At 46.8% G+C, this 16,816-nt stretch overlaps 1 protein-coding gene across 1 annotated transcript in view; it reads right to left on the bottom strand.

Moving 5' to 3' along the window:
- Positions 1–224: 224 nt before the first annotated feature.
- The window catches only part of LOC126163903 (ovarian-specific serine/threonine-protein kinase Lok-like), a 229,738-nt gene continuing 213,146 nt past the window's right edge, over positions 225–16,816 (bottom strand). The window contains exon 8 of the mRNA XM_049920194.1: positions 225–1,253. Within this exon, the coding sequence (XP_049776151.1) occupies positions 1,128–1,253 (126 nt within the window). The 3' untranslated portion in view covers positions 225–1,127. The remainder of the gene's footprint in view (positions 1,254–16,816) is intronic.

A 16,816-nucleotide genomic window follows, 5' to 3' on the forward strand; every position in this document is an offset into this window, starting at 1 on the left:
TACATGCTTTCTGAATTCGTTGCATGTAATAGCATTGTTTCAATATACTACAACTGCAATACTGACTGCAGTATTTTATATATTTTTATACTATAACAAAGAGGTGCATGTCAGAGGGTAAGATTAACAGAAGCAAATTTCCTAACAACAGTAGTTAGTAATAACACAGTCAATATGCAGCATCTCAGCTGTACTAATATAGGTACACCATTGAAACACGCTAGTTGTCTAATATTTTTAATATAAAAATTAAACAAACAAGTGCATTACAAGACAGGTCACAGGAACAAAACAGATCATACGAAAGTCCATATGTACAGTTTATTTTGACATTCTGGTTCATCCAGGCTGCTATTTCAAGTTAAATTAGTTCCTAAGAACACCAAGAAATTCTTCTCCAAAAAAATTCATTTACAGGTCACTAGGATTTCACATATATCGAAAAATACGATAGCTTTTGTAAGTAGGAACTTCTAAATGGTTCATTTCACAAAGAGGCATAGAAAGAAGAGAGATAAACATAAAAATATCAAAATAAAAAATAACAATAATGTTTACAGTAACGACAACAACAAACTGTAGCAAGAAGATACAAAGTAAAGTGTCTTATAAACATACAAAACAGCACCAATGTGCAACAAAATTGGATAAATTAAATATATGATGACAAAAGCAAAGTGAAGCATGCAAAACATGTATATCAAACACTATGTTAAGGTGTGATTAAAAAAAAAAGAAATAAATAAAAAGAGAGAGAGAAACACTGTTTATCTTCTAAAGTCCTAGTCTCAGATCTGACAATACTTTGCTCAGTACATAACTTCCTATAAGGAAATATTTAGCGTATCAAAGTCACAATAATGACATAGCAATGTATGTACATAAAATTTTCAAAATTAATAATCTTACAAAAAAGTGATGCAAAACAACTGCAATATAAACAAACAATCCTTATCACTTGTGATTTAACATACGATTTTTCTATGTCTAATTGTGTATTCACATGTTTTAACACATGAAAATTAATGCAGGTAACATGTAGCTATCGAAGTGCGATATCACTCTTATGACTTCTGTTGTACAGGTAGCGTTTGTACTTTCCTCTCGCTGTGGGTTAATTAATTCCATCAATCTAACCTTGGTCTCTTGGCAAGATGAGGTCCACATGTAACGGGGTCAGAATTTTCATCTGGCCAGATGCCATGCAAGCCTTCTCTCATAAGATTATCTGCTTTCTTTCGCATTAATTCATCCTAGAACAGAAAAAAATATTTTAAGTATACTCCAAAGTCAGCTAAAAAAAATTAGGTTTTGATTAGCAAGCTTTTCTTTCAGTTACGGACCTGGATCAAAGGAAAACAGGATAAGAACTTTGCTACCCAAATAAGAACCAAAGGGCTCAAACATACAGGTAAACTATACACAGGAACAAAATTGTGAGCTGAGAAGGATTCTCCCACCTCTTGCCTTCCATCCTTTGATCTAATCTGGATTTGTATACGTTTCTATGCTCACACAATGTCATAGTGTAATTTCCACCACAGGTGCTATTCAGGTAACATTGTAAGAAGCAATGGCTGCCAAACAAATACCTATGATTAACAAGGCTTATGTGGCAATACGGCACTTCGTTCCTTGTGCTGCTGCTGCTGGCATGCTCTGTTGCTATCCACTACAGCATTTGCTTGTCTCTGCACTGCATGGAACCATATGTCTGTGAGGCCAGCTGTGATTTTCTTTGGATAGTATTGCTATTTTTGTTTGCAAGTTAAGACGATTGACATAAGAGCCCAACAAAGGGTGTTACATGTCTGCAAACTCAAAGACACTGCTATAAGAGGTGACATCCTATCGACATCTCAGACTGCAAGAGCAAAGGTACGTGATGTTTCACTATGAACTGTACAGAGAATATTTGCAGAACTATGGGCAATGCAAACTTGTGGTCAAGAAATTGAGTTTCAATCTATGAGAAAAGATACTAGTGGAAGAAGATATGTCATGGATTTGTACAATTACCTGAAGGACGCCTTCATTGTACTGTACTGGAATTTTATGATTGTGATGAATATCCTATAGCCAAAATATAGGTAATAGTTTAAATGACAAGGCTGTTTCCACAGGGGGCACCATTTGAATGCAAGAACTTTGAAGTTTTGGGATTTATGTGCAGAAAACACAATGACAGAAGATCCATTCTGATGGGGAGATGAAATATTGTAGCAGCCACAGATATTTTTCTGAGAAAAATACATATCAGTAGAGACAATCATCATCACAATATATTTATGGTTGGTTGGTTGTTTGAGGTTTAAGGGACCAAACAGCAAGGTCATCAGTCCCTTGTTTCAAATAGGCTCCATTCCGCTAATCGGACATCTCAGTAAAGTCAGAAAAATAAAACGGAAAAAGGTAAAAACGTAAAAGGGCAGTCATGTTGTCATTGGTAAAAAACAAAATGAGGGAAGTCGGCAAGAGAACGAACCCAACACTATGCTGAAGCAGCATAGGCAAGACCACCTGTGATGTAAAAGGTACCACTGCTAGAATGTAGAAAGTACGTATGGGAATAGAAAGACTAACCAAGCCATAAAAAAAAGGGTAAAAACAGAGTAAAAGGGGAAGAAAAGAGGATTTCGGTCAGGGAGAGGAATCGGGAATCTCCGAACACTGCTTACAGTGGGAGACATCCAAACACTCACCGCCCTGCCCCAACGCCAGAGAGAGATTAAAAACCTTAAAACTGAGAATAAAAACCACTTTCCTGGAGGAAACCGAGAACCAGAGAGACCATCCAGGAATCATCAGCCAACATCAAAGGTAAAGTGCGGGGGAGTCTGTAATTAGCACGCAGAGCCAAAAGAAGGGGGCCATTCTACCAAAATGTGGGCTACTGACTGGAAGGCTCCACAACCACATAGTGGGGGTGGCTCATCACGCAAAAGAAAACCATGGGTCAGCCTGGTATGGCCAATGCGGAGACGACACAGTGTGGTTGAGTCCCTTCGGGAGAGGCAAAAGGAAGAACTCCACGGGCCTGGTGTCATCTTAATTGCACGAAGTTTATTAGACAGGGGAGTAGCCTCCCAAGAATTGGCCCATGACTGTGCGAAGTGGGATTTGATGTGAAGCCGTAAATCTTCTGCAGGAGGGGTTACAGAAAACGGGGGGTAAGTAACTGCTCCCCCAGCCAAACGATCAGTGAGCTCATTACCCGGGATACCCACATGGCCAGGGACCCAAAGGAAGTCAATGGAACAAGCAGCACGGTGAATATCAGCGAGATGGTCATGGATGGCAGAGACCAAGGGATGGCGTGAAAAACACCGGTCAATAGCAAGAAGGCCACTCATCGAGTCCGTACATAACAAAACGCGGTTGTGTTGGGACTGTTTAATAAAGGTAAGGGCCTGGGAAATTGCCACCAATTCCGCAGTAAACACCCCACATGTAGATGGCAGCAGATGACTTTCCGTTCCAACAGAGGACGTGAAGGCATACCCAACATGATCAGCAGATTTAGAGCCATCAGTGTAAAAAACAACAGCATCCCAAAACTCCCATAAAATTTGGCGGGAAAAGGAACGGAACACCACCGGGGGGATGGAATCTTTCGGACCTCGGCGGAGATCCATCCGAATTCGAGGCCGAGGAACTAACCAAGGAGGGGTAGAGGGGAGGGAGCAAGGAAGACAGGACAAAGAAGGAAGCTGAAAATCACAGCAAAGAGACGCAAGGCGCAGCCCAACCGGTAAACCCGCCCGAGGGCGGGAATCGGGTGGGCGACGTCCGTGGTCTGGGAACAGGACAGAACAGGAAGGATGAGTGGAGAGGAACGGATAGTGAGTGCATAAGAACCAGAAGCTGGGACTGCCGAGCAGAAAGAGGGGGGATCCCAGCTTCAACCAGGAGACTATCAACAGGGCTATTAGGGAAGGCACCGGTGGCCAAACAGATACCACGATGGTGGACTGGATCCAGCACGTGCAGTGTGGAAGGAGCAGCTGAACCATAAACTTGACAACCATAGTCCAAGCGAGAGAACTAGAGCACGATAAAGACGGAGGAGGAGGGAACGGTCTGCACCCCAAGAGGAGTGGGCAAGGAAGCGAAGGACATTGAGTTTACGGAAACATCCTACCTTCAGGAGTCTGATATGGGGCAGCCAAGTGAGCTTGTTGTCGAAAAGAAGACCCAAGAAACGAAACTGTGGGACCACAGGCAATCGTTGTGCAGCGAGATAGAGCTCTGGATCAGGGTGGATCGTAGTACGGCGACAGAAGTGGACCACTCGCGATTTTAAAGGAGAGAATTGAAACCCGTGTGAGAGGGTCCATGCAGAGGCATGCCGTATAGCTACCTGGAGCTGCCGTTCTGCAGATGCCATTGAGGAGGAACTAACCCAAATGCAGAAATCATCCACATACAGGGCAGGGGCAACCAAGGGACCGACAGAGGCCACAAGTCCATCGATAGCAATGAGGAAAAGAAGGACACTCAAGACAGAACCCTGTGGGATGCCCGTCTCCTGGGTCCATGGAGAACTGAAAGCAGTACCAACTCGGACTCTGAATGACCGATGGATCAGGAACTGGCGGATAAAAATCGGGAGTGGGCCCCGAAGACCCCACTGATGAAGGGTAAGTAAGATGTGATGGTGCCAGGCCGTGTCATAGGCCTTGCGAAGGTCAAAAAACACTGCAACCAAATGGCGGCGCTGGGAAAAAGCCTGCCGGACTGCGGATTCCAAGCGGAGTAAATGATCGATCAGAGACCGTCCCTCTCGAAAGCCACACTGGTAAGGGGACAATAGATCCCGAGATTCGAGGACCCAATTGAGCCGACGGGCTACCATCCGTTCAAGTAACTTACAAACGACATTGGTCAAACCAATTGGCCGATAGCTGTCAATAGATAGGGGGTTCTTACCAGGCTTAAGGACAGGAACCACAATGCTATCCCTCCACTGAGAAGGGAAGTCACCCTGGAGCCAGATTCTGACTCACAAGGGGTGAAACATAAGGTGGAAGCTTCAGCCCGCTGTTTTTGATGAAGGAAAGCAGCTGGATAGGAGGCTGACGCTGATGCCACTGCAAAATGGGTCGCTAGATGTTCTGCAAGAACTAATGGGTCCGTACAAATGCCATCTGGGAGGTGAAGGCCTGCGAGGGTGGACTGCCGATGGCAACCTTGGAGAGAGTGAAGGGTAGCCCATACCCGTGACAGAGGGACAGTAGAACAAAGGGAAGAAACGAATTGTTCCCAACATATCCGCTTGCTCTGTTTGATTAAATAACGGGCTTTAGCGCGAAGGCGTTTAAAGGTAGTAAGGCTGGCTACAGATCTTAAAGTGTTGCAAAGCTTGACGGCGATCACGGATGGCAATGGCAATAGCCGTACTCCACCACGGGACTTGCCGGCAACGAAATGGTCCATATGAGCGCGGCACAGCAAGGCTAGCAGCGCGAACAATCGCGTCAGACACGTCACGTAGGACGTCATCAATACAACCCGACAAAGAGGGAGAAAACGCGACCTGTGCAGTGTGTAGAGGCCAATTGGCGCGTTGGAAAGACCAACGAGGCAACCTGTCCATCGGGGAGCGGGAAGGGAGCGTGATAATCAACGGGAAATGGTCACTATCACAAAGGTCGTCTTGTGGCGACCAGTGTAATGAAGGGAGGAGAGAGGGAGAAGAAAGAGAAAGATCAATGGCAGAAAAGGTACCATGACCGGCACTGAAATGAGTAGGGGAGCCATCATTAAGAAGGCACAGGTCGTGGTCTGCAATAAATTGGTCTATAAGAAGACCTCGTCTAGATGGAAAGGCACTGCCCCACAAAGAATGATGAGCATTAAAATCCCCAAGGAGGAGGAAGGGAGGAGGAAGTTTCTGAAGAAGGGCGGTTAAGGTAGCAAGTGTAAGAGTCCTGTCAGGAGGGAGATAAAGATTGCAGACTGTGATTGCAGAGTCGAAGTGGACCCTAACAGCAACCGCTTCCAATGTAGTTTGAAGAGGAATCCACGTGCTAGCAATGTCTGTACGCACCAATGTACAAACGCCACCAGAAGCCCGCAGGGGTCCGACCCGATTTCGACAGAAAACACGGAACCCACGGAGGGTTGGTGAGTGAGCATCAGTAAAATGAGATTCCTGGAGAACCACACAAGCTGCAGAGTAGGACGAAAGAAGGGATTTCAATTCCGGAAGGTGACGATAGTATCCATTACAATTCCATTGGAGAACCACAGAACGATGGTTTAAATGGAGGCTGAACACTTTAAATCCAGTCATACCGCCGCGTCCCCAGCCGTCACCGACAAGGAGGGGGCGACATCCATGAACGACAGGTCAGAATCCGGTTGTGAAGTCGGGGAAGGGACCTCCGGTGACACCAGAGGCTCTTTGTCCCGGGACTAATGTTTCTTCTTCCGTTCAGGCTGAGATTGAGGAGGGCTGTGTGGCATGAAGGAGCCAGCTGCAGCAAGATCAGGAACAGAAAGAGACCGGGCGACCTGGGGGCTGACAGACCGCGGCTCTCGTGGTCGTCGCGCGGCAGCAGACCTTTGGCCTGGAAGGTGCCGGGAAGGGGCATCCCGGGAGAGGCGCCCTTGACCGGCAGACGCCGAAGGAGTGGGACACTTCTCCGGCTGGGGAGGGGGAGCAGCGCCCATAGGAGAAGGTGTGGGAGCCGCAGGGGAGGGGGGGAGGAGAGGGGTCCGGGATGGGGGTAAGGAAGGGGGAGGAAGGGGTGAAGATGTAACCAAGGCGTAACTAGATGTCATGGACACAGGGTGGAGTCGTGCATATTTCTTACGGGCCTCTGTGTAGGTTAAACGATCGAGGGACTTATACTCCTGTATCTTTTTTTCCTTCTTATATACTGGGCAATCTGGTGAACATGGAGAATGACTACCATGACAATTTACACAGACAGGAGGGGGAACACAGGGACTCCCCTCATGGAGTGGACGTCCACAGTTACCACAGAGAGGGGCCTGTGAACAGCGGGAAGACGTGTCCAAAACGCAAGCACTTAAAACACCTCATAGGCGGTGGGATGTACGGCTTCACATCACAGCGATAGACCGTAATCTAACACCCCACCGTCCGAGATTGTCCCGAAGTTCCTCATCAGTTTGAAGGATGAGGTCCCTGTGAAAAATCACACCTTGTACCATATTTAGAGACTGGTGGGGGGTAATGGACACAGTTATTGTGCCAAGATGGGTACAGGCACGAAGGGCCGCAGATTGGGCAGCTGAAGCAGTTTTTATCAGCAAGGGAGTCCACTTCGCCAAACTTGTCTTCAATGTGTTCCACAAAGAATAAAGGTTTGGTATTGGTGAAAGTATCTCCATCAGTCCTGGGGCAAACTAGATAACGGGGGAAAGGTTTTGCCCCAAGCCAACGGGCCTGACCCCCTTCCCAGGGGGTAGCCACGGAAGGGAAGGCCGAAGGGGCAAGAGAAGCAGCACTTGAGGAATCAGTTCCACGCAGAGAGACGGCCGCAGAAGAACGGCCAGAGTTCTGGACCCATATGCGTTTCATTTGCATAGCGTCCGCCCTGATACCACCCACTCCGATCAGGGGCTCTCCTCATGGGCGCCACCAGCCACAGCAAGGGCCGTCTGGCACGGCAGCCATTGCCGGGAGTTCCGATGCTCCAGGATGACGAGCAACCATTGCATGCATGAGGAGGTCACAGCTCAGGTATCAGAAGTGTGATCCCTGTGTGTTCAGGGGGCTCAACCAAAAGGGTCATAGCGACCCCACCACACGGGCTGGCTACCGTGCTGGCTATGCACCCTAGTATCAGACAACGACGTGAAAGAAAAGGTGGAATGTACTAGGAGGGCGCACGTCGGACACACTAGGTAAGGTGCTCTTCCCCAAATGGCTCACACTACGGAGGAGAAATTTTGTAATGGAGGTCAAACCCCTGAGGGGGACCAAGGAATGCCAAAAGAAGGACAAAGCAACAAAGTCGAATTGTAAAACCAACAGAACCAGGAGGATAGCGTAGGCCAACATAAGCAAGGACACCAAGAGAGGGAGAGGAGAGGGCGAGGGGAAAGGAGCATGGAGGGGAAAGGAGGGGAAGGGAAAGGAAATGCAGCCCTGGAGAGAAAGAAGGCTGCAATGGCTCGGGGCCCCGTGCTCGCCATGCACGTATCCACAAAAGAGTTATATTTATCTCGAGATCTGGCTCAATCAAAATTGTGCCAAAAAGCACTTCTGGCAGGATTCAAAAGGCACTGGGAGGTTGAAATTACTGACTTGCAAAGGAAACTGACTTCTTATCTGTCAAAAAGGGTCATCCGAATATGGCTAAAAAGAAGTGCCAATCCAGTAATTATAATGAAGAAATGAATAGTGAGGCATTTAAATACTTTTTTTTAAAAGATTTAATACATGGTTTAGAAGAGCACTGTGTGATCATTATGGATAACACCAATTATCATACCAGAAAAAAAGGAGAATTTTCTGATTTAAGTACAAAGGAGGAAGAACTTGCACAGTGGTTAGAACAGCAAAGTATTTCAATTTCAGGCTGCAACAGAAGTGTTGGAGGAAGTCAGGCGAGATTAGCAACTTATGAAAATATGAACAACTTTATGGAAGAAATGGACCACAAGGTTGTGAGGCTGCCCACTTACTACTGAAGATACAGTCCCACAGAAAATGTGTGGGCCTTAGTGAAAGGGACAATCGCAACCAGAAATTGCGCATTGAGAACAAGAATGTGCAGTATTTACTACAGGAAGCAACTGATGATGTCACAGTGGAAATCTGAACCGAGTGTATACGTGAGGCTGAAAATCTACAAGAAAATGGCATTCTAGAACAAGGCGTCTCAAAAACGTTTGTTGAAAGTATTGTCACTGCTGCAAATGACTTGTCAGTGTGTGGTCTTCAAGACAAGTGAACAGCAATAAATTGTGTTAACTGTAGTATTTCTTATTCCTTACCCTCCCCAAAGCTGTGAATACTGTTTCCTCTCCATGCTCCCTTTGCTGTTAGCACCCCGTTCCTCTCCACCCCCAAAAATTATCAACATAGGGCAAAATATCTGCTAGGCATACACAGTCTTTGCTGGTTTGTTTGTCAGTCTTACATGTGGGGAATAGAAAACTAGTGTTTTTGCTTTTTACCACTCTTAAAAGTGCCACGAGAGACATGCTACGTTAAAAAATGCCTACCTGTTCAAATAATCAAACCCAAAATACATTTATTATATAAAAGATGAGCATTAATAATATATTTGGCTGTAATATAGTTTCTAAAACACACAAGAAAACATTAACATGGAGAGGCTGCTGTTTCAGTAGAACATTTCGTAAGGGGTCCATGATCCCTTACAAAGAGATGACTCACATAGGTCAATGGCAGGCAGAGTCTATTGTCAAGTGCCACGAGAGACAAATAGTGAATGCAACAGTAATCGGGGCAGAGCTGTCAGCCAGTGAGTAATGCGTAGTGTTATATCGGCTGAATGTCCCTCCTACTACCAAGGGTCGACTCTCGATAAAACACTATACTGAATCATGATAAGTAATGTTACTGACAAGTGTTAAGACAGTTTATAGTGTGCTGAATATTCACGTTCATGTCAGACATGACTATGGTAGTCTGAATCTACGGATTTCACTAGTAATTATAACAACGCTTGTAATGTCCCCACAGAAAATACCCTCTACCACGCACCAATTAATCATTTTCAATCAAACCATCCACATTCATTCACTTTGGAAAAGTTATCTTATCTGATTTTCTCGTAATATATGCGACGACAGCTCGATGACGCCAAAGTATTTTCTAGTGCGTTTATTCTTTGAAATAACAGAGATGCATATATGCACTCTCCATGGTTGTTAGAGTGGTAACTAGGACAGCTTCTGGAGTATCTGTTGAGGGATTGGCGTGTTTCTGAGAGATACATATTCTGCTTTTCTTCTCGCTAAAGTGACCCAATTAACATTTGTGCCACTAGCGGTTTGTTTGAGGAGAAAGAGACTGTAAAAGGAAAATAATTAAGGCGTAGAATCACCGGAGATCTGGATATGTAATGGAGATGGATTAAATACACAATTTCCTCCATAAATAAGGTTTGTGACTTTTTTGTTCTGGAGTGAATGAACGAATGAGTTTTTTCTGAATCATTTGATGATCACGCTGGCCCCGTAATTAGTGGGGAAGTTTCAGCTGTGTCGAAGAGAGCCTGCAATCACTGAGTCTGTGTTAAATCGTCCAAAAAGGCTTCATACACATCTGGAATTCACAATCTTTCGTAAAAGGAACAAATTGTCCAAACGATTGATTCTCCCGACTGACTGCAGTGTTTAACAGTAATAATAAATGTAAAGATCTCTTACAGCAAGCCAGCCGCTGATTACCAAGACGAAGGACTCCACCAAAGATCCTATTTGGCTGATTTCACGTAATGAAATATTATATTAAAACTGTACATAGACAAAGGGGGGAGAGAGAGAGAGAGAGAGAGAGAGAGAGAGAGAGAGAGAGAGAGAGAGAGAGAGAGAGAGAGCGAATGAAAATAGAGATAATACTAATAATCCTCCACTAGTCTAATTTTTCGCCTGTCTTACCTCGGATCAGCCAAGAGGCCTTGCTTTACTGTATAGATTTGTGTGTGAAGGCGAAGGGATCTTAAAGGCAACAGATACATGTCTATACAGACAAGACATTACACAGAGATAGCGGCTAGCTGCATTCATCACCTATTCTTAGATAAAGAGACGGCAACTTATTATCCGAACATTTAAAATATGTTAAACGCTGAACATTTGCAAACCGAATCAACCACATAAACAAGCAGCGGCTTTATTTCGCTCAGCTCGTATAGCACCGTCACATTTTGTCTGCAGGAAAGTTAACTTTTAGATGCGACGAGGATTCCCCTGACAAAGTTATCACATACACTATGCACATATTCAAAAATCAACTTACGATTCATTCAGAAATCAACTTAGACTGTGTTCAAGAAATTCCAAAATCTAGCAGAGGTGCGTGTCAAAATCGTATGAATAAAACGATAGCCCGACGTGCACTGGATGCTAGGTGCTTTGTGAAACGAGGTTTTTTTCCCACAAGAATATGAATTTGCCACCCAACCACTAGATGCGGGCCTGCTGCGCACGCGTGAATCTGGCAGCTCGGGCGCAGCAGTAAAATTTTTCTGAGTGTCCCATGTGGCTGCTTGCTGCTACTGCTGCTTAAACAGCCAACAGCCACATTTCAGTAGCCAGAAGCGGGAGAAGGTATTTCTCATACATGACTCAACTGCGGGTGTGCATAAACTGCTTAAACGAATCAAATGTAAACAGTTGTGATGTCACGCTCATTGGAGGCAATTTGTTGTTATGAAGCACTGCATAGTCTTGCTAAAGCCTTTGACACATTTTGCTGTTGACAGATGCTTGTACGTGCACTGTGTTATTTTATATGGCGCCTTTCCTTTGCAATTTAAGTTTCATTGTCATTTTTTTTTTCTCATTCATGTTTTAATTCTGCAGTAGCGGGATCAACTGATAGCCTTTGTTAGAGTATCGGTTCTTACCAGTCAAAATTACAAAGATTTAACTGAAAACTAACACAACGAAAAATTGCCAGAATTCTAAAAAACTCTGAGGGTTTTTCCCAGTTTTCTTCTAGATAGAAAAATTCCCAGGTTTTTCCCGGATCTCCTGGGTCGTATACACCCTGTGTAAGCATAACCAGTGTGACAAGCAACCATGGAGCCATCAGTATAAATCACTCCTGAATCCTGGAATGAACTGAGGAGACAGTAGAATTGGTGGTGAAGGGCCTCCGGAGGGACAGAATCCTTTGAATTGATTGAGAGATCAAAACAGAGCTGTGGCCGAGAGATGCACCACAGAGGGGTACATGTATGAGCAGACAAAAGAGGCGGTAAAGGGAAGTGCTGGAGCTCAGAAAAGATCGACTGAATGCGGGCTGCCATGGTAAGCCCACATGGTGGCCGTCGCTGTGTGAGGTTGATGTCTGGATAAAGGAGACCATCATTAGGGTGCTTTGGGGTGCAGCGAATGCGGAGCGCATAAGATATCAGCTGTTGTTGGCACAAAAATCACAGCGGTGGAATCCTCACCTCTGCAAGAAGGCTAATCATGTGGCTAGTCCGAAGGCATCAGTCACAAGTAGTACCCCACTATGGAGCAAGGGGTTTAGTATCCACAATGTCAAAGGTGACGCAGAACCATATGCAAGACTCACATAGTCTAAACGAGACTGGACCAGCGCCTTGTAAAATCACAGTAGAATGGAGCAGTCTGCACCACAGGTGGTATTAAAGAGACATCTAAGAACACTGAGATGTAACCAGCACGTCCTCTTCAGCTGGCTAAGATGAGGGAGCCATGTCAACCGGGCATCGAAGATCAGACCCAAGAAGCGATGGATGTCCACCACCTCGAGGGATTGGCTACAGAGGAACAGGTCCGGATGGGGACGGACTGTACGGCGACAGCAGAAATCCATGACACACGACCTGGCCACCAAAAAGTGAAAACCATGGGAGAGAGCCCAAGATTGTGCCCGGTAGATGGCATTCTGCAGCTCCCATGATGAAGGAAGTGATATAGATACAAAAATCGTCAGATTACAAAGAGGGAGACACTGTTGGGCCAGCAGCCGCCACCAGTCCATTAATGGCTACGAGAAAGAGAGGGACGCTCAGCACGGAACCCTGTGGAACTCCATTTTCTTGCCAATGGGAAGTGCTGTAGAAGGAACCAACTTGGACCCGGGAAGAGCAACAAGAAAGAAAGTTACAGATAAAAAAGGGCAGAGTGCCATGGACGCCCCATTTGTGAAGGGTGGTGAGGATGTGGTGGTGCCAGGTGGTGTCGTAGGCTTTATGCAGGTCAAAGAAGACTGCAATGACGTGCTGCCAATGGGCAAAAGCTGACCTGACAGCAGACTCCGGGTGGACCCAGTTATCCACCTTAGAGTGGCCACAGTGAAAACCACCTTGAGTCGATGACAAAAGTTCACGGGATTCAAGGATCCAAAATAGCCACCGACTTACCAGGTGTTCAAGGAGCTTGCAGAGGGCATTGGTAAGGCTAAGTGGACGGGAGCTATCCAACTGAAGAGGTGGCTTCCCAGGCTTCAACACCGGAATAACAATGCTTTCCTGCCACTGGGTAGGAAATACCCCCCCACCGCACAGATGGTTGAAAAGGGTCAGTATACGACGGTGGCCAGCCACCGATGAGTGTTGGAGGATTTGGTTATGTATGTGATCCGGTCCACGAGCTGTGTCAGGACTTAGGGCGAGGGCGCTGGCGATTTCCCACTCACTAAATGGGGCATTATAAAGCTCCAAGCAGCGAGAAACAAAAAACAAAGACAGTCATTCTGAGTGCTCTTTCAAGAGGAGGAATGTGGGCAGATATTGAGTCGATGCAGAGGCTTGGGCAAAGTGTTGAGCAAAATGCTCTGCAATAAAGTCCGGATGGGTAAGGACAACACCACACACACAAATTCCTCCAATGCCAGTGGGAGGACGATGGATAAAATTTCGCCTAAGTTTCGCCCAGACTTGTGAAGTGGGGGTGTGCAGTCCTATGGCAGCAACATATCATTTCCAGCAAATACGTTTCTGAAATTTGATTAGTAAATGGGCCCAGGCACGCAATCATTTAAAGACCAGAAGCAGAGGGTGCCGCCTGAAGTGTTGTAGAGCACGGCGGCAATCTTTTATGGCCGCAGCGATTTCCGGAGTCCACCAAGGGACCATCTTCAGATGGGGGAACCCGAGGAAGAAGAGATGGCTGAAACAGCTGTGGAAAGAATGGTGGCAGTCAAAGTCTGTGTAGGCTCATCAATACTGCCATGTGGTAGTACAGGGGGGACGGTAGCAGAGGAGAAGACACCCCAATCACATTTAGAGAAGGCCCACCTGGGAGGGTGACAGAGTGAGATACACTGAAGGAAGGTCAAAATAATGGGGTAAATATCGCTGTCACGTAAGTCATCGTGGCCACTCCACTGAATGGAGGGAAGAAGGCCAGGACTGCAGATGGAGAGCTCAATGGCAGAGAAAGTGCCGTGTACCACACTAAAGTGTGTGGGAGTGCCGGTGTTTTAGTAGACAGAGGTCAAGCAAGCCCTGCCAGCTTCAACTGTCCTGCCAGGGCAGTAGTCGTGTGACTACCCCACAGAGGGTTGGGGGCATTAAAGTCCCCTAGAAGCAGGAAGGGAGTTGTTGCAAAAGAGTGGTTAGAGCAAGGCATGTGGGCGGCCTGTCAGGCGGGAGGTAGAGATTAAAGATTGTGATTGGAGTGGCCAGATGGACCCTGACAGCAATTGCTTCCAGAACGGTATGGAGGGGAATCCATTTACTAACAATGTTCCTGTGGACCAAGGTGCAAACACCACCAGAAGCCCGCAAGGGGCCAATCTGGTTCTGACAAAGCGTGGAACCCACAAAGGGTGGATGAGTAAGAACTGACAAAATGGGTCTCCTGGAGAGCAACACAAGCAGCAGAGTAGGATGAAAGACGGGGCTGCAACTCCAGGAGGTGATGCAAATGTCCATTACAATACCACTGGAGGATTCTCAAGCTGGAGTCCAAATGGGAAGTGAATGGACCGGAGCCGGTCACGCCACCGAGTTACCATCCGTCACCTATAAGGATAGGGTAATGTCCATATAGGTGGGGTCAGACACTGTTGGTTCATTGGCTGCAGGAGGGGAAGGCAGCACCTAAGGGGGTACTGGAGGGGCCTCACCCTTGTTCTTGTGTTTCTGCTTCTTCCCTAGTGAAGGAAGAAGGGCAGACAGCAGCGAAGTCGGGCTCGGAGGGGGGGGGGGGGGGCGGTCTGCGTATGAGGAATCCCAGGAGGGAGCTCCAAAGTTCCAACATCGACGGCTGCCAAAGAAGGGGAGCGCTTCTCCGGGGGGGGGGGAGGGGGAGCAGCACCTGGAGGGGTGGGTATGGGTGCGGAAGGGGAGTGGAAGAGGGAGGGTGAGGAGGAAAGTGTGGGCTAATGGATCGGGGCTGGGAAGAGGAGGGGTAGGAGAGGGAATGGACGAAACTGAAGCAAAAGTAGAAGTTATAGGCTTGGGATGTAGCCGGTCACACTTTCGACAAGCCGCGGTGTAGGTAAGTCGATCTAAGGTCGTGTACTCTTGAACCCGTCGTTCTTTCACGTACACCGGGCATGCTGGCGAGCCTGGAGGATGCTTCCCATTACAATTTACGCACACTGGCAGGCGAGCACTCCCCTATAGTCACCGCAGAGGGGATCATGGGTACAGCGGGAAGACGTGTCCAAACCATAAGCATTTAAAGCATCTCATCAGTGGTGGAATGTAAGGTTTTGCATCACACCGATAACAGCATCACCTTGACCTCCTCTAGGAGGGCATCCCCCTCAAAGGCCAGGATAAAGGCACCTGTACAGTGCAATTGTTTTTAGGGCCTTGCTGGACACAGCGGATATATCAAGCTCCTTGCCACTCGAGGTTTGCACGGAGCTTCTCGTCAGTCTGGAGAAGAAAATCCCGGTGGAAAATGATGCCCTGAACCAAGTTCGAAGGCTGGTAGGGTGCAATGGAGACTGGGATGTCACAGAAATGGTCACAAGCACACAGTGCTTCAGATTGGAAGCAGAAGATGTCTTTATAAGCAAAGAACCGGATCGCATTTTACTCAAGGATTCCACTTCGCCATACTTATCTTCTATCATCTCCACAAAAAATAAAGGCTTGGTCATGACAAAACTTTCGCCATCTGTCCTGGTACAAGTCAGGTACCGAGGGAAAGGTTTCAACCCAAACCAGCGAGCTTGACCCTCCTCCCACGAGGTGGTCAGGGAGGGGAAGGCCGAAGGATCAGAAGCAGTGTCATGTCTTCTGTCACTCTTAGGGACGGCCACAGAATGGCCAGGATGTTGACACGTTTGTCGCTTCACGTGCAAGGCGTCTGCCCTAGTACCACCCACTCTGACCAGGGGCTCACCCCTTGGGCTGTCAGGCATAGTGGCCAATGTCGGGAGTTATGATGCCCCAAGTGATGAGCATCAACTCCTTGGCACACATGAGGCGTTAACAGCCAGGTACTAGCAGTGTGATCCCTGTGTTGTCAGGGGGCTCAGCCAAGTGGGTACTTAACAGCCCCACCACACGGACTGGCTACCTACTGCGCAGGTGACCTAGCAGGAAGGGGGCCAGGGTGTAAGGGGAAAAGGGAGGGGAAAACTAGGTTGGGAGATCATCCCCAAATGGCTCACACTGAATAGAAAATGTTGGAAACGGAGGTGGAATTAACCACTACATGCCACAAGAGGTAGACCCATCAGTGTAAAAGGAGGACAGGAATATTGTTTTGTCAGTAGAGAAGCACTAACAGCAGAATGTGCCAGTCTGGAAAGCTTGTGACTGAATGTGGGCTAGTCATCGAATGCCGCCTGAGTAACAAATCCATCAGTTATTTCAACATTTCTACATCTGCTCAAGTCAACTGTTGATGACATGATTGTGAAGCGGAAAGGCAAAGATACAACCACAGATAACCCAGGCAAAGAGATGTTATGTACTTACAGACAGGGACCATTGAGCATTGCGGTGGGTGGTAGAACAACATCGTATAAAATCAACAGTGGTTGAAGAATATCTTATAAAATCACAGAAAGAAATCACTCATGAGTTGCTAGGGCTACTAGGAGTATGGCTGCAACAATGACTGTCCACAGGAGTTAAAAATGATGTGGTACAAGAGTGGAGCAACTCCTCACAAGCCAAAGCTTCCGTTGGAGATGACACGA

Source organism: Schistocerca cancellata, chromosome 1 (genome assembly GCF_023864275.1).
Source record: "Schistocerca cancellata isolate TAMUIC-IGC-003103 chromosome 1, iqSchCanc2.1, whole genome shotgun sequence".
Classification (NCBI taxonomy): domain Eukaryota; kingdom Metazoa; phylum Arthropoda; class Insecta; order Orthoptera; family Acrididae; genus Schistocerca; species Schistocerca cancellata.